This window comes from Rhineura floridana, chromosome 10 (assembly GCF_030035675.1).
Source record: "Rhineura floridana isolate rRhiFlo1 chromosome 10, rRhiFlo1.hap2, whole genome shotgun sequence".
NCBI lineage: Eukaryota > Metazoa > Chordata > Lepidosauria > Squamata > Rhineuridae > Rhineura > Rhineura floridana.
In genome coordinates this window covers 58800238-58818418 of record NC_084489.1, presented here as the reverse complement: position 1 = coordinate 58818418, position 18181 = coordinate 58800238, and the positions used below count along the sequence as shown (strand labels likewise).

At 42.6% G+C, this 18181-nt stretch overlaps 1 protein-coding gene across 1 annotated transcript in view; it reads left to right on the top strand.

Moving 5' to 3' along the window:
- The window catches only part of ST8SIA6 (ST8 alpha-N-acetyl-neuraminide alpha-2,8-sialyltransferase 6), a 62245-nt gene extending 44561 nt beyond the window's left edge, over window positions 1-17684 (top strand). Inside the window, exons 5-9 of the mRNA XM_061587145.1 lie at window positions 5356-5500; window positions 8911-9020; window positions 10159-10251; window positions 12781-13252; window positions 15051-17684. Coding sequence (XP_061443129.1) covers window positions 5356-5500; window positions 8911-9020; window positions 10159-10251; window positions 12781-13246 — 814 coding nt within the window. The 3' untranslated portion in view covers window positions 13247-13252; window positions 15051-17684. The remainder of the gene's footprint in view (window positions 1-5355; window positions 5501-8910; window positions 9021-10158; window positions 10252-12780; window positions 13253-15050) is intronic.
- Window positions 17685-18181: the final 497 nt, after the last annotated feature.

Sequence of the window (18181 nt, the reverse complement as noted above, 5' to 3'; positions counted from 1 at the left end):
TGCTTCTCCTCCTGATACCAAAGGTACAAAGGAACACCAACCCCACCTATCCCCCCAACCCCCTACTATCCTCAAGTTTTGCGAATCTCCCCCTCCCCTTAGACCTGGCCAAGTCTCCTCTCCCTCAGATCTCCAAGCCTCCTTTCCCCCACCTTCTCAACAGGTTGCCAAGTCTCCTTTCTCCCCTCCACTCCTTCTACAGGTCACCAAGCCTTTCTCCCCTCCCTACAGGTTGCCAAGCTTCCTCCCCCCCTTAGACCTTCTTCTGTAAGAGGAAAGCATGGGAGGGAGGTGGCCAGGCAAGGCAAGCACACTGGAATACTGAGGTCAGGCTGGGGCAGCTCCTCAGCAATTGTTCTGCTCTCCCACTGCCCCCCACCTTGCCCTCTGCCACTGAGGCTGAAAGAGTATCATCTGTGAAGTGGATGGCAGTGGCAGTGGCAGTAGAGCAGGACGGTTGCTGAGGAGCTGCCCCGGACTGTTATGACTGTTCCTTCGCAGCTCAGCTGGGACAGCTACCACCACCTCCAGCATTGTTGCGATGGCCTGGTAGCATTTGGAAGGCTTTCGTCCTGCTGTAGTTCAAAGAACCATCTTCTGGCAGATGGCGCTGTAAATTACAGCATGATGACAGTAAAATATTATAAGAAAGACACAGGCACACACTAGGGGCTGCCACCTGCTCACTTTGCTTTGCTAGCTCGTCCACCTGTCTCCTAACCTCCTCACCCAAACCACCACTCCTCCCTTTAGAGCTCACCAAAAGACTTGTAGAATCCCCCTCCTGCATCTTCCCCTGATGATGGCGGTGCAAAGGAACGCCAATCCCACCTACCCCTCCAACCCCTTATTGCCCCCAAGTCTTGCCAAACTCCCCCTCCCCATAGATCTGCCCAAGCCTCCTCCCCCCCACGGGTCACCAAGCCTTCTGTCCCTCTACTCCCACTACAGGCAGATGGCGCTACAAACTACATTGTGATGACAGCCTTAGAAAAATATTATAAGTAAGATGTATATTAGACTGCAAGTAACTCCTAATGCCATGATTCCATCATTTTGAATATAATGATCCTGGATTCCTGCCTAAAGCCTTTCTTAATCAATTGTGTTACAGCAGCAAAGCCGTGTATAGCATGTAATTGGAAGTCTCCGAAGCAAGCTTCTAAACAGCAGGGGATTGATAAAATTTGAGAGACCATGATTATGGCCAAACTTGCTGAGCAAGTACAACAAAGGAGTACCATGTATTTTTTAAAAAAAATTATGGTTCCTATTTTTATAGCTGCTACTGAGAAAGCTTCCCCTTAGACTGTTTTACTGTAATAATCCCACACTTACACATCATAAATGGAGGACTATAGTTCGTGAAATGATTTCCAGAGGGTGTTAGCCTCTTGCAGCAAAAACAGCAAAGCGTCTTCTGACACTTTAAATTCATTATGGCATAAACCACCATAAGCCACCATAAGCTTTATGTCATAATGAATTTCTCAATCTTTAAGGTGCCACAAGGAGCTTTGGTGGTGTTTTTTTGCTCTAATCACTGACTTTCCTGTCCTCCCTGAATAAGTGGGGAACCTGTTACATGTGTTCTTCCTTTTTGTTACCTGCTTTTTAAACTTTACTTCAGAATACAGTCCATGCTGTAAACTGAGCACTGTCAACTGTGTCATCGTGTGCTCAAGCCTAGCAGCAGTGAGGCACCTGAGGCTGGATATTGGCACTGAAGTCTGGGGCCCACAGCCCAGAGGACCCCCAGGAAACAACAGATGATGGAGGGCCTGGCAAACAGGCCCCACACCACCACCTGGGCTGGCGCGGACATGCCAGGGCCCACTGGGGCTGATACTGGTCACCACAACATCTTCTTGTTCTTCTTAGTGTTTTTAAAAAAGTCAGCCAGCTGGGGATGTACATGGTTACAGATGCTCCTTTTATTCTTTTTACTTCAGAAATATATTATGCCTTCAGAAAAATGCTTGTTATTCCTAAGTAAATGCATTTAAGCATCAGGATAAGCAGAAGCCAGCTGCAGTCATGATGGTGCTATGATTTAAGTGAGTTTTTTTTTGGGGGGGGAAGCAAAATTGCTCTTTTTAGAAGTTGGGATGGTTGGGGGTTTTTTGCTCTAACATACCAGGAATGAGAAAGTGGTTGTAAAGCATGGAATGGTGGTGCTAGGGAGGAAAAGAGAAATGTGTATTGGGCGCTTCTAGGAATGTCAGACGATTCTGACAGAAACAGGAGCAGAAATGGTCAATGTTTACTCATTTGTCCCAGGTCTAGAATGGAAATCAATCCAGCAAATATCATTGCTATTAGCTGCTGCTGTTGTTTTCAGTCTGCAAATTATATGTAATTAAATACATTTGTTTTTCCATTTGCATTGTATTTCCTTTGCGTTGAAATGAATGGTGTGAAATAACATAATTAATTATGTAAAATTCTGCCACCACAGAGAGTGAGACTAAGAACACAGGGTTGTATTCAACGGTGGGCCTATCCATACCTAACCGCAAAATCCACATTCTCCATGTTCGGTTGGTGGCCTCAAGATCCATACATGTCCTGTTTGTGGTCAGATTATTGTGAAAACCCGATTATCAAGCATCCATACATGAGGGCTTTTTTTTCTAAATTGCTTTAGCACTGGCCACTTCCCTAAGTCCACCCCTTTTCAGTGATTGGCCCATAGTGGTTATTTACTTTTCACATGCTTTTTCTGAAGAGCGCAGAAATGTTGTTGTTTTTCCACATGGACATTAATGGGATTGATTATTGGTTAGGAAAGCATATCGGGTTTTCAGTGCTATTTCTAATGCAGATTTGTGAACGTAAAAACCATACTAGCTTGCAACATCAAATGGACGACGGTGAATTAATGAGGACACAAAGCTATAACACTGCATGTTATACAGTCATATGGACAGGCCCTAAGCTCTACTCAGATTAGACCCACGGAAATAAATGAACCTGTTTGTCATGTCTATTAACTTCAGTGTGTCTACTCTGAGTAGGACTAGCCTTGAATACCACATGCAGTTTTTGTTGGAAGCCAAACTGCAGCAGAACAGAAACAGCGCTGCATGCGACCAACATGGGTCGGAATGGAAATCGATGCCAATCCCTAGGTGCTTCACAACTGAAGTAATACACATGGCTGTGCAAATTGTCTTAATCGTCCAGTAAGACCATGAAGTCCAGGGTCTAAATGCACCACTCCATAGCAGGGCTGAATCAGGCAGCTCTGCCTTGCTAAGAATAAAATTGCACACCAGTAGCTGTGGTGCAATGTACAGCTTGTGCTGCGGCATCCAGAGCCGGGTCTGGCTACCAGGCAAAGAGACAGACAGACATGCTCAATCTCAGTCTACAAAAAGGGGGTGCTCACTGCCAGAGCCAGGGGAGTAGCACTAGGATACACAGAAGTGTTTAACTCATTAGATAATGCTATTTTGCTGTAAACATCAGAAATGGTATAATGCAGCCTGCCTTGCACAGCCTGTGAGTTTGCCAGCAGATGAAAAACCTTTCTGTTCAATAAGGGTGCTATTGTTAGCCTGAGTCTATTTTAATAAAAATCTTACTGTCACTGGTTTTTTTAGTTGTGTGCGTTTGTTTTAAATAGGAATGTTTGTTTTGTTCTGCTCTTTTATTTTACATCGCTTTGAGCATTTTAACGATTAGAAAAGCACTCATTTGTGCCATGAAGTTTTATAAATAAATAATCACTAACCATGTCAAGGTATAGGATAGACAAGGTCTAGGGCAGCCTTTTTCAACCAGTGTGCCTCCAGATGTTGTTGGACCACAACTCCCATCAGCCTCAGCCAGCATTGCCAATGGTCAGGAAAGATGGGAGTTGTGGTCCAACAACATCTGGAGGCACACTGGTTGGGAAAGGCTGGTCTAGGGAGTTGAACCAAGGGGACCTCCGCTCATTTTATATGATCACACAAAAAATAATGACTATACTGCAGATTCTGAAGATCATCATCAAGTTCTATTGTAACATGAGCTTATTGATCTCTTGAGGAAAAATTTTTTTTTAAAGTACTGTTCTGTTGTTCCCCCATCTCATGCTGATGCTTTGCATTAATATAGCACTGCCCGGCTACATTCTACCACATTAGCTAAACCATAACATTAATTAGAAACTATTGTTTTCTTATTAGTTCTGAAATCTTTTATTTTATGCTAGACCATTTCTCATTCTATTGAAGCATTTCCTTTTATTCTGGGAGTAATAAGGCGGAAGTATCTTTGCTAATGCATGTTATCCATCACGAAGGCATTTTGTTTGATGTTCAGATCTTGAAAGCATTAGCTTGTGCCGTACAGCCCTTCAGTTCTCTCTTACCTATATGTGTATACTCTAGAACATATTTTAAAAGGTTGGAAATCAGGAGTTCCATTTAGGGGTGTATCCAAACTATCAACTTCAATTTCATATTTTTCTACCATGCCTTAATATTGGCTACTTTGTGCTATGTTCTTCAGGTGCAGCCCAAAATGTGAATGAATTTAATATTTTTTGCTATCCAACAGAAAGATTATCTTTGTAGCTGGACACATTTTCTATCCAATTCCAGCTTTGCTGCCTCATCTCTACTGCATTCTTTATTGACATCCTGCCTCCACCACTCCACAATTGCATGATGGATTGTGTATTAGTCAGGATCATAGTGGATCTAGGCTGCCTAGACAACATGTTATGCAATCTGCTCTGACTACATTTCCCAGTTCTAATCCTATGTGCTGTTACCTGGGAATAAACATCAGTGAATTTAATGGGGTTTACTTTTGAGTAGAGATTTATTTCTTAAAAATGTACCCTACTCTTTAGCAAAAGGGAAAAAATGCTCCCAGAGTGACTTACAGATAATTGAAAAGAAGAAAGAAAGTCTTGGGCCTCGGGCCTCGGACTGAAGAGTCTAAAAAGACACAGCACAAAAGGAAAGTGGGTTGAAAGGCTGGAGGAATAAGGAAAGGAAAGGAAAGTTCTTAGTTGCAAGTTCTTCTAAGGACCATCTAGGGTGGAAACATTTAAAGAAAGAAGGGGCCAAAGGTTGCCAGCATCTTAGCTGCAGTGATGGAGTTGGGCCTGCATCCCTTCTCTTTCCCCCTCTATTAAAGCCTGATAGAATGGCTGGTGCCAGGTGACAGGTGATGGAGGGAGGAGTCCAGCTTTTCATGTGATGGCCGAGCATCCTTTCCTTTCGCTCTTCTATTACCGTCTGATGTACTGGCTATTGCCAGGGGACCTTAATAAGAAAGCTGGTTTTGTTTTATGTTTCTTTGCCACTCCTACAACATTCATTATGCTGATCTTCCTTATTTATTTGTATTCTGCAGGTCAGAGCTTGCCTCCTGCTGTGATGCTGTTCACAACTTTATAGCTTCTCAAAACAATACCCCACTAGGAAGCAACATGAGTTACGAAGTGGACAATAAAAAAAACATCCACATCACAGAGGAAATATTCAGGATGCTGCCACAGGTAACAAGAGCTCCTTTGACATTTTTATAGCCATAGAGAAGTCATTTTAAAATACACACACACACATATACAGGGGTAATGCCTTCAGTTCTTCGGTATTCTGTGAGCACCTCCTGACTGCCAGTATTTTGCAGAAGGGACTCAAGCGCACATTGGGAATATTTGTTTTGTGCAATTAAAGTGGATTAAGCACTTTGGCTGTGTACGCATCATACATTTAAAGCACATTTAAAAGCACTCCCCCCCTTCAAAGAATCCTGGGAACTGTAAAGGGTGCTGGGAATTGTAGCTCTGTGAGGGGTAAACTACATTGCCCAGGATTTTGGGTGTATGTGAGAGAGATATACTTTAAATGCACTTTAAATGTATTGTGTATATACAGCCTTTGTTACCCTAGTGCAACAAAACCACTTTAAAAACAGCAACATACTTTTGTGGTTAGGAAAGTGATGGGGAAATCCACTGAGAAGGGATCAATGAATGATGAACAGGAAGACATATAAACACCCTGCAAGCAAATCAGGATGAATGTTAGTTGTCATATAACCTCTCCACAAACAAATCAGAACAAATGCTCAATAAATACTAGATTTAATCTGACCTCCATGTAAGCACTGTGCAAGCAAATCAGGATGAATGTTCAAGAAATAGGTCATCTGGATAAGCCCTGTGTGTGATGAGGGTTCCTCAGTACTTTCTTTTGTTTTATTAAACATATTTCTATTTACTTATCTCATTTTAATGTTGTCAGATAACCAGAGTTCTCTTGACAATGAACAGATTAAAAGAAATTAAAATCACATTTCCAATAAAGCACCAGTGAATAGCAGCACAAAAATCACATAAAACAAATCAGGCATAACAGGCAGAAATTAATACAGTTTCAGCAAATATCATATGATATAGACAGCCACAAAATGATCCTCAAAGAGCTAGAAGCCACCATCCTAACACCCAAGTTAAAAACAGAAATTAAAATATGAAGGTCAATGGGTTGTTGTATCCAAAGTTAGTTCTACTCAAAGGAGACCCATTTAAATTAATAGATGTGACTAACTTAGGTCCATTAATTTCAATAGGTCTCTTCTGAGTAGAACTTAATTGGATACAGCCCAATTACTTTAAAAGACCTGTGACTATAAAAGGTTTCTTTGCCTGGTGCCAGAAGACATTAAGGAAGGTGAGCCTCTCTGGAAAGGGCACTCCACAGAAAAGATCTTCTCTCTTGCAGCCCCCCTCTGCATCTCATATTGGAGGGTACTTGAAGAAGGGCTTCAGCTGATGATCTCAGGGCCCAGGTAAAGCCCATACCTCAGTGGTAGAGCACCTGCTTTGCATGCAGAAAGGCCCAGGTTCAGTCCCAGCATCTCCAGGGGGCAGACCCCTGAATCCCTGGAGACCTGCTCCCAGTCAGTAGACAATACTAACCTAGATAGACCAATGGTCTGACTCTGTATAAGGCAGCTTCCAGTGTTCCTGTCTTCAGGTAGGCTTATCTGGGAAGAGCTGGTCCAAAGCCCCAAGCTGTGACAGCTCCATTAGAGATGGGCAAGGCTTTCAATGAAATTGGCTTTGGCATCGGACTCCCTGGTAATTCACAGGTCTGCTATCTTTGTGGACCCATCCTGAAACCTGCAAATTTCCACTGCTTTTGCCAACACTGGATTTTTGCCACACTGAATATAAGTTAAACTGACCAGCCTGCTTTGCTTGCTAACTGAAATTGACTAGGAAAAGGGAGGGAGAACTGTCTGAAGTGCTCTTTGCTTGTTAATTCCCTCCCTCCTGGTGTCATGGGTGTGCGTGTGTATGCGAGTGTGTATGAGCTGCATTTTGCAGGGAGAGGGCACAGCAAGAAGTTGGCAGCAGCAAGTGGCTGCATCTTAGGCGTCAGAGGCAGCACATACCCCATGCAGCATATGGGCCAGCCATGTGTGAGAGCTGCATTTGGCAGGGAGAGGGCACAGTGAGCAGTTGGCAGCAGCGAGTGGCTGCATCGCAGGTGGTGGAGGCAGCACGCACCCCACACAGCATACGGGCCAGCTGGGGCCAGCAATGGAGGAAGGGGAGGGAAAAGCAGAGTAGGTGGGTGGCAGAAAGATGGAGAGATGGCCAGGCAAAGAGGCGGAAGGGGAGAACAAGAGAGGAGCATTGTGATTGGATGGATGGACCACTGAATGGATGGATGGGGGGCACTGAAAGCTGCTTTCATCCTTCCTTTCCAAAAGGAAACAGCCAGTCTCTGCTTGCTAACATAAAAACTGGCTAGCCTCAGTCAGGGAGGAGGTGGCATAGCTGCTGTCCTTTCAACAGATCAGTATTTCCTTTCAAATCAATATCAATATCAAATCGATATTTCCTTCAAAATACTGATATTTCCTTTCATTTATCAATATTTCCTTTCAAAATATTGATATTTCCTTTTAAAATCAATTTTAATTTTTTTGGGGGGAGGGAATTGGACCTGTAAAAGCAACGGATGGTGGACAAAGACAAACTCAAATTGATACTGCCTGTTAGGTTGATGGGATGCTTTCGAAGCAGCACCAGCTAACAGATCCCATCCCTAAGCTCCATCATCATTTTCAGACTGATTTTCAAAAAAATAACATCTGTAGCAGGTTAATAAAATCAGTGATGCTTTCCTAATGCACTGATGCAGAACCCATGATCTCTTGGGGCCATAACATCAAATCCCACTTTTCCCCATGCTGAAATCAGCAAAACTATTTTAAAACAAAACTTTAACCAGCTGTTGTGTCCCAGCAAGTTAGGTGCAATGCTTTCTTCCAAGATATATTCCTGCAGTCACAGATTCCAATGTCACCCACCCTATGTGGGAAGTGAGCATGTCAGAACTTCCCAAACCTTGAAGAAAACACACAGGTCTCTGGAGTAGGCATTTCCAATTTGGGACAGATCTAGTTTATAAATCAGACTTTAGTTTCTCAAAATGGGAAGCACTCATTGTTTATCCCAGAATCCTAGGTATGTCACCTGATTTCTGTAGCACCTGGGAAGGACTTACTCAGCTTGCAATCTCCATTTTGGAAACTAGTCTACAAGTTGGCCTCATGGCTACAACGACAGCCTAATTTTTGTAGTTGTTAATTTTTCCTTGCCGCCCCATCTGCTGCTTTGTGCAACATCTCACCTGATGAAGAGTTTTGTAGAGCTCCAAAGCTTGCCACACTTGCTATATTTCAATATGAATAAAGCTATTGCCCAACTGTGGATGTTGGAGTGTTTTCACAGCCACCTTTTGTTTTTATGCACTTACTAGAGATATCTTTTAAATAAACCGTCAAAGACATAAAAAAGAATGCAATCTAATCACAAATTGTTAGAAAATTATCTTGCTTAAATTCTGCTGTGCAAGAATAAATCACCGTCATTGCTTTTCTTTTCAGTTGCAGCCCCTGGATTATCCCTTTAAGCACTGTGCAGTGGTTGGAAATGGGGGGATCCTCAAGAATTCTAGCTGTGGAGCAGAAATTGATAAATCTGACTTTGTATTTAGGTGAGAAATTCTAAAGTGTGACACATGCAATAGCATGTGCAAGGACAAGGACATATGCAGTCAGTTACTGGCAGGCTCTTTCTTGCCCTATGAAAACAGGCCAAAGTGGTATAGGGGGTAGGATTTAAAGCCTTTTTTCTTGCCCATTTCCATCATTCCTGAGCACGTTTCATCAAAAGTGCATGATTTCTACTTAAGGAGAAATGTTCTGGTCACTTTCAAACATGTGGTTTATAGCGTCAATTCCCATATGGCATTCCTGTGTTCTTGGGGCTCTTAGGGCTGAGGCTAATAGCAGGCTAATGTGGGTGGGCGGGAGTGAGTGGGTGGGTAGGTGATTTTCATTGGGATTGTGGCAGGGGAGGAAAGAATTCAAACTCACTTCCCCACTTCCTGTAGTTCTGACAAAAAAATCCCCAAAATATATATATTTTAAAAACAACCTGGTTGCTAATGATGAATTTAGTGTCATGGTTAGTTTGACACAGCTGATCAGAGTACATGATACCTCACTGAAGATCAGGTCACTTTGTCTGGTTGCTAAGCAACACCTCTACCTTTAACCCTCTTCACTGGTTGACTTTTAACACCAACAGAATTAACCCTTGTTACAAACTGAATGCTCCCTGCTATTGCACTTCCAACACCTGATACATATATAGATGTGGAGAAAGATGAGTTTCCTGTACCATTACAGCTCTACAGTAGAGAGCATTTGGGCAACAGAAAGAAGTAGCTGCTCTTTCAGCAGAGGGGATGAAGAGACCCTACTGTCCCATCTCTCTCCTATAACTGATGTGTGTAAGATAGTTACAGTATGTGTGTAAGATAGTTACATGCATGTTGCAAGTCCTGGAGCAGTCAACAGGGCTTACTTCCTAGTTAAGTGTGGTTAGAACTGTAGCCTTAGAGACCAGACTAAAGAGACATCAGGTGGTATTAACCGCTAGTGCTACTCAGAGTAAACCCATTGAAGTAAATGGATATGACTAACTTAGGCCCATTAATTTCAATAGGTCTGCTTTGAGCAGGACTTAGTTGAATACCACCCTTATATTTTATTGTCTGAGAGACATCTGGGTGTTTATGAGAACATAATATTTGTAGTTGTTCCTAAATGGCTCTTGTAAAACTTCAGGTGTAACCTTCCTCCCACCATGGAAAGTGTCAGCGAAGATGTTGGCAATAAGACAAACCTTGTGACCGTCAACCCAAGCATTATAGCACAGAAGTGAGTATGACTGCAGTGTTGTTTGGAACTCATGTTTAATTGCTTGATTCTCCATTTGAGAAACTCATTGGCATGCCACCACCAAGGCCACTGAATTCCAATTGCTTCATTAGTGGTCCTGGGCTCCCTCCTAAAGGGCAGGCTCATGCACACTGAAAACCTTTAAACTTGTCATTCTTTCGGAAAGAGCTGAAGCTTTGGTGAGTGGAATTCAGTGGCCTCTTGCTCCCACATGTTCTTAGCTATGAGCTGAGGACAGTACTGTATTATGATAGCCACCATCTAGCAACTGGACTGCATCCCCTCAGGGATAATCTATTTGGGAGGGGTGCACATGCTGGCAATGGGTGGGGTCAGAACTAGGGATTGGGGAGAAATTAGATTCGGTTTGCATTTAAAGGCCAATGTACCAAATTAACACTTTCCAGAACAGAAAGCACAAACCGAAACACAGACACCCTTTGAAATTCACACTTCCCTGAATTTTGCAGTGCAGTTCTCCAGCCAAGTGATATAATATGCAAGGGTAAAGTGTGCACATAAATGCAAATATTAGTTAAAATAACATATGAAAATGCATTATGTTATGGAAAATTGCTTTGCAAATGTGTATTTTAGGTAAATTGCATACAAAAATGTGTATATTAATAACAAATTTACACTGAAATGCTGATGAATTTTCATGAGCACTTTTTAATAATGTGGAGAACTGAACTTAAGATTGGAAAACTGAGAAACCAAAACTGCCGTATTCGCGAATCTCTCGTCAGAGCCTCCTCTCTCTTTTTCTCCCACTTTCTCTCCTCTCACTTTCTGACACCCCCTCATGTGTGCCTCTCTGTCCTGCCAGGGTGGAACAGAGTTCTGAACTGATCACTTGCAGAGGACTTTTGAAATTATTCCAAGGGCTGCAGGTCAGCAGCCCCAGATCTAAATGGCAGTAGGGTTCCATTTCCAGCATTTGATGTCTTTCAGTGCTACTGAAGGCTTTGCTCATGTTCACCAAGTTTATTTAGTTATTTACTTGAGAACATTTATAAACTACTTGATCAAAAGATTCTCCAAGTAGTTCATGGTCCTGGCCTGTTTTCACATGTAATACTAAGTCAAACTATGGCTTTATGTGAACATCCAAGTGAGCTGCTGCACAGTAAGTAAATCGTGCCCGCTTCCCCCTTCCCCCTCCTCCTGCCATGATTTGGCTTATGAATCCAGGATTGTGGTTTGTTCCCCTCCAAACAAACCAGGAGCTGTAACCAAGTTTGCTCATTGTTTGTTTAGGGGAGACAAACCATGAGCCTAGATTCATCCATAATACTAAGCCAAACCATGGCTTAGCTCCCACTACAGCAGCAGGAGTGGGGGAGGAGTGAAGCAGGCATGATTTTCATACTGTACACTCACACTTGCTTGTTCATGCTATACCGTTTGGCTCAGCAGTGCATGCAAACAAGGCCACTCATAACGCAGTGCAACTTCTAGTTTCACCATATGAACTGCATTGACTAATCATATGGCCAGGGCTTGGAAAAGTTACTTTTTTGAACTACAACTCCCATCAGCCCAATCCAGTGGCCATGCTAGCTGGGGCTGATGGGAGTTGTAGTTCAAAAAAGTAACTTTTCCAAGCTCTGCATATGGCAAAAAACAAATGGAGTAACTGGCTCCTTACAGAACAAAATTTGCCTGAACTTTGGCTTATGACAGGTTTGTGTGTGTGTGTGTGCCTGTACTTGCAAAATGAAGTCATCGCTGTTCCATATACGTCCAGTTGTGGGTCAGTTCTGCTCTTGTGAAAATGTCTTCCTGCATCAGTAGGACTTTCCTGAATTATGCCTCCCAAATACATTGACTTGACTTTTCATTCATTTGTATTTTAAATCTATGCCATCTGTTTGCTTCAATGGTAACTGGTGGGGCTGGAGTTGCTTGCCAGCAGAAGGCAAAGGCTCCGGGTCTAAGATAATCAAAGCCAGCTTCCCATACACAAAAACAAAACAAACCTATTCCCACAAGCAATCTACTTGCTCACAATGGTCTGGTGGGACAGGGTGCTCCCATGTTGCTCTGCTCACATAAGTAGACCACCAGTGTGATCAATCTTTTTAATGAGCGAGCAGCTTATTGTTCATCGAAGCTGGCCCTCGTGCTGAACTGTATGAGCTATTGTCTCAGCAGAGCCTCACAGGACTGAACAGGATATTGGATATCGTTCCTGTTGGTTTTACAGGTGGGATTCAGTGTGTTTTTATTCTGTTAACCCCTGAGTTTTGTAAAACAAAAAAACCTGTACACCTCCACAATATATTCGAACAGTGGGTGGTTTAACAAGAACAACAACACATGCCACTTGACCACACCCCCAGAGCTTGGAAAAGTTACTTTTTTGAACTACAACTCCCATCAGCCTCAGCCAGCATGGCCACTTGACTGGGCTGATGGGAGTTGTAGTTCAGAAAAGTAACTTTTCCAAGCTCCAAGACTATCTATACTGATGCAGAATTTTCATAAGCCTTTGCACCTTTTCAGGTATAACAAACTGAATGAAAAGAAAATCTTCCTGGAAAACATTGCAAGCTATGGTGAAGCTTTCCTTTTGCTACCAGCCTTTTCCTTCCGGAGCAATACTGCCGCTTCTTTCAAAGTGCACCAAACTCTGAGAGAGTTCAGTGCAAAGCAAAAGGCCCTATTTTTCTATCCGAGATATCTCAGAAACCTTGCCCAGTTCTGGAGGACTAAAGGCGTCAAAGCCTACCGGTTGTCTTCAGGCTTTATGATCACCAGCGCTGCTATGGAACTGTGTGAGAATGTGAAGCTGTATGGCTTCTGGCCTTTCTCGAAAAGCATAGCGGGGATGCCAATCAGCCACCACTATTATGACAACCAACTGCCTAAGCCTGGCTTCCATGCAATGCCCAAAGAGTATAATCAGATTCTTCAGCTCCATGGAAGAGGCATCCTCAAGCTGCAGTTTGGCAAATGTCTAAGTGACTAGCCCAAGGTATGTTTCTTTATGGGAATGTCCTGCATTTCATTCCACAAAGAGAGCTCCATGCTTTACATCAGGGGAAGGGAAACCTGTGTCCCTCTAGATGTTGCTGGACTACAGCTCCCATCAGCCCCAGCCAGCATGGCCAATGGTCAGGGATTATGGGAATTGTAGTCAAGCAAAATAAAAATAAAAATAAAAATCTGGATGGACACAGATTCCCCATTGTATTTTTCAATGATAGTGGCTGTAGGTAAACAATGTTACAGACAGGAGTGTTACACAGGGAAATTTTCCTGGGCATATCCTTAAGCATAATACTGATTTGTATTTTGTCATGTGGACTAGAACCTACTTGTGGAAGGTTCTTAAAACAGAAATTAAGATGAAAGGGGGGGGACTACTTGATCAAACCAAAGGCCCATCCACCTTGGCACCTCTTTCCTGCTGTGGCCAGAAAGCATGTGAATTGTGGCAGACACACTTCATTGATGAACTATTTGCTTCTGGGCACAATTCACAAAGGTGGAAGTATGGCTTAGTGACACAAGAGACAAGGCCTTCTCCATGGCTACACCCAGATGTTCAACCCTTTACCCCAAGAAGTGTGGTTGGCCCCATATCCCACTGTTTTTTACCAGTTGTTAAATACCTTCTTATTCTAGCAGGCTTTTGTTTATGAGGCAGACCAGAGGTGGGGAATCCGTGGCCCTCCAGATCTTGTTGGTCTCCAGTTCCCATCAGTCCCACATATTATTGTCAAAGGTCAGGTCTGATGGGAGTTGTAGTCCAAGAACATCTGGAGGGCCACAGTGTCCCTAACCCTGAGTAGACAATGCTTTTATGATTTTTTAACTGCAGACTCTGTCTCTTATGTAATTGCTTCATCCTGTTTTATGAAATTGTAGTTTTTTATATGTCTTAAACCACCCTGACTTTATTTATTTGTATTTATAGACCACCCTTCATCCTGTAGGGGAAGGGTTGTAGCTCAGTGGTAGAGCATCTGCCCTGCATGCAGAAGGTCCCAAGTTCAATCTCTGGCATCTCCAGGTAGGGCTGGGAGAGACTCCTGCCTGAAACCCTGGAGAGCCACTGCCAGTCAGGGTAGACAATATTGAACTAGATGGACAAATGGTTTGACTCAGTATAAGGCAATTTCCTATGTTCCTATGACTCTAGTCCACAAAGGATTCTATTTACACTAGAAAGTTGGGATATAAATGGTGTCATAACTAAAATAAATACCTACAGCTTTTTTTAACCTGTGTACATGTATCCAATAGTCCCTCTCCAAGCAGGGTTCTTTGAAACACCTGAGTGCACCAAATACAGAGGTAGGAAACCTGTGGCCCTCCAGATGTTGTTTGCCTGCAACCCCGTCATAATATTTTACATGTTGAATGCAGAAAATGCCAGCGGAGAGCAGAAGTTCTTGCAATTACTGAGCCTGCCATGTAAAGTGCACAGCAGCCCTATAAGGCAAAACAGGGTATTTCCCCACTTTATTAAAAAAAACAAAGTAAGCCATTTACATTAAAATTGGCCAAAATGGATGAAATAAAATTATCTTTGATTAATGACCAAATGCCAGAGAAGCAATATTGGATTTAAAATTGAGACAAAATTGAAATGACTTGGTTAATTGTTCTTTCATCAGGGAAATGGTGTGAGCTGATTTATTCATCTAGACTTTTTTTAACCCCTTCACCCTTTTTAACCCATAGGCAGATATGCCAGTTGTAGCTTCTGTTGTGTGTGTGGTAGTTTCCTTGCAAGTGAATAACAGAGGCATATTTTCTTGTTTCAGGTTCAAAGTAATGATTGCTAAGAAGAGAATTTGTATGCACCACTGCAGTTTGATGTTGGATTTGATCAAATGTCAACTTGTGAGCATTAAATTGTGCTACTCTAATTCAGAAGTATTTTGCACTTGAGGATGGCACTCTTTTTATTTTTAATCTAGTGACATGTGTGATTGTAGATTCTTGTAATCTGCCTTTTCTTATATAAAGACAAAATGTACAAAACCCAGAATATTCTCAGGATGATAGCTGTACGTTTCATGTGTAAGGGTATTTATTGCTTTGTTAATGCTATCCAAGATGGTAGAAAGCTGTCTGTTTTAGTATTTTGGTACTATATGACTGCACCATTTTTCTGATCTGCAAACATGGTTATATCTTCCGCTTGTGGTTTGAAGCAGTGTTTACCACCTTGTTTACTGTTGTATCCAAAAGTCTGTGTTCTGAATCTCTTATATTTTGTCATAAGGATTTCTTTAAACACGGAGAAAGAGTTTGGATACCTGCCCAAGCATTTCTGGTATTGAGGGCAAACAAGCCATGATGGGGCAGCCATGTCTATTTTATCCTTTATCCTCACTTGCCACGTCAGAGTCAGGTTAAAGCAAAAAATGGCTTTTTAAAATGGGTATATATGTTAGGGCTGGGCCAGGGGCAGAACTCTGAGGTGAGCCAGGAACCAAGCACTGTGGGACAAGCCAATAGGACTGAAGAGTAAGTCCAAACCAGAAAGTAGGATCAAGGAGTGAGTCAGAAGTCAGGACCGAAGAACAACCAAAGGACACAGGGACATGCTAGAGCTCAGGAAGACCTTGTTGATCAAGCAAAGGTTAATTGGAAAAAAGATGTTGTCTTATATACTTTTTTGCCCAGGAGGATCCAATCAGGGCTGGTTCTAAAGGGCGGCCAGGTGCGACACTGGCCCGAGGGCCCCTGGAGTTACAGGACCTTCACTCACCTTCCGTGATGCATGGCAGCAGCCGCGGATCGCAGAGCAGGAGCTTCCACCTGCCCGCCATTCCCTCGCCTCACCTACCTGTCTCCTGTCTTTTAGCATTGCCCTTAATGAAGATGGCGGCCAAGGTTTCCCTAAGGTGGTGAAGCCCCTGCCGCCATCTTGGTTGATGGAAGAGATGCGTGCATAGGACGCACGCGTGCTATCAACCAAGATGGCGGCGGAGGCTTCATCCCCTTAGGGAAACTGTGGCCGCCATCTTGGTTAACAGCAATGCTAAAAGACAGGTGACAGATAGGTGGGGGGCATGAGGGGCACGCACACACACGCACACACCAGGGCTCGGGGAAAGCTGATGCCCAAGGGCCCCGGCAGGCCGGGGGCCAGCCCTAGATCCAATAACTAGCTTGGGTAAATGGAGCCAGCCCTAGGCCTGAGGGCACAGATGTGGGTGGAATCAATCTAGGACCTCAGGGTACATCACCGAGAAGCTGTCACTGCAGTTCAGTTTCTTACCACATAGGGCAGCTATCCACAATTCCTAGCAGCTCCTGACAATATGTGACTACAGTTCTCTACCACAAATGTACTACAAAGGGTCCTAAGTCACAGTGATAGAAGTTGCAGCGGTTTCAGGCTCCATCTTGTAGTCCTGTGAATCAGGGTATTTTTTTTAAAAAAAATGTAGATATATATCTAATTGATGCATGTTTTATAGAAGAGCTTCACATCAGGCTCCTAGGTTAAAATCCCTAATGTTCATTTCATCAGAATACCTATTGAAATTAAATGATTAAAAAGCCTTGCTTAAATTTTCTTCTGTTAACGTGAGGCAAGAGAAAGGAAGTTACATAATGTTATCTAATAAAAACCTTGATATGTCCCAGGGCAACACTTACAGACCATTTCTGGAGTTCTGTTATCTAGAAGGAACATGGCCTCTGAAATAACTCTGTGGATTCGCTTTTCTCTAGAAAAGAAAGACAGAGGAGGACTCTTTCTTGCATTAAAAAGGGCACTGTAATCCCAGGGGTGGAGATAATTTATATGCTGGACTTAATTTTGGCCAGTAAATGGAATGCAGCCTACCCCAGCTGGGGCTCATAGGAGTTGTGATCCAAAACAGCGGGAGGGCACCAGCGATGGATGCCATATATTGAGGTAAGGGTTACATTCAGGGGTGTTTATTGTACTAATTACTACTCACAACCTCTGACCTCCTACAATTGTCATTGTATTGAACACAAAATCCTGAATTTTCATGATTTTATAGATAGGCTCTGCAACTGTATTCTCCCCTCATCCCCAGAAAAAAAAAGTTCAGTGTCTTACCACTCTGCATTTGATGCTTTAAAATAAAGCTGTGATATTGTTGTCTATTTGTTGCTAAGCATTTGACGGTCTTCATGTATGGATAACTTCTCTTTCTGTGTGATGTATAGGGAGGAGTTTGTTACCACTCTTCTGTTTTTTAATTTGATTGTACTTTCGAGATCAAGTTTTCTCATCAGCCAGATGATGTCAATGATGCTTTGTACTGATGAAGTGCCAAAGTGCCAAAGACTGTTTGCTTTCATGGTCATGATGTATGCATTGGATGTTGCACTCATTGGATGTTGCACTAACTAGATGTGAAGTGGAATATTTTTGCAAATTTTATTTGGAAATTAAAACGACGACAACACCTTGTTATATTTATGTCTTCTATTAGTTCATATACATGTATTTAGCCAGGTCATTAAGACTGCGAACCTAAACACACTTCCCAGATAGTAAGCCTCGCTGGACACAGTGGGACTTCCTTCCAAATAAACAAGAGTAGGATTGCACTGAAAGACAGAGCATAATCCACCTGGAATTTCTTCTGCTCTAACTAGAGATAGAAAGATCTGACAATTTCAGTTTTCTCGGTTTCTCATTTTTCCAGTCTTAAATTCAGTTCTCCTAATTTCTCCAGCAATTAAAAAACCACAACCTCATGAAAATTCTTCAGCATTTTAGTGCAAAGTGCTCTTAATAAACACATTTTTGAATGCAGCTTTGACTAATCTACACATTTTTGCAAGCAATTTCTCCTAATATAATGCATTCTGTATGTTATTTTCACTAATACGTTCATTTTAATGCACATTTTCCCTTCATATGTGCATTCACGGGACACAGAAGATGCTAATAATTTTA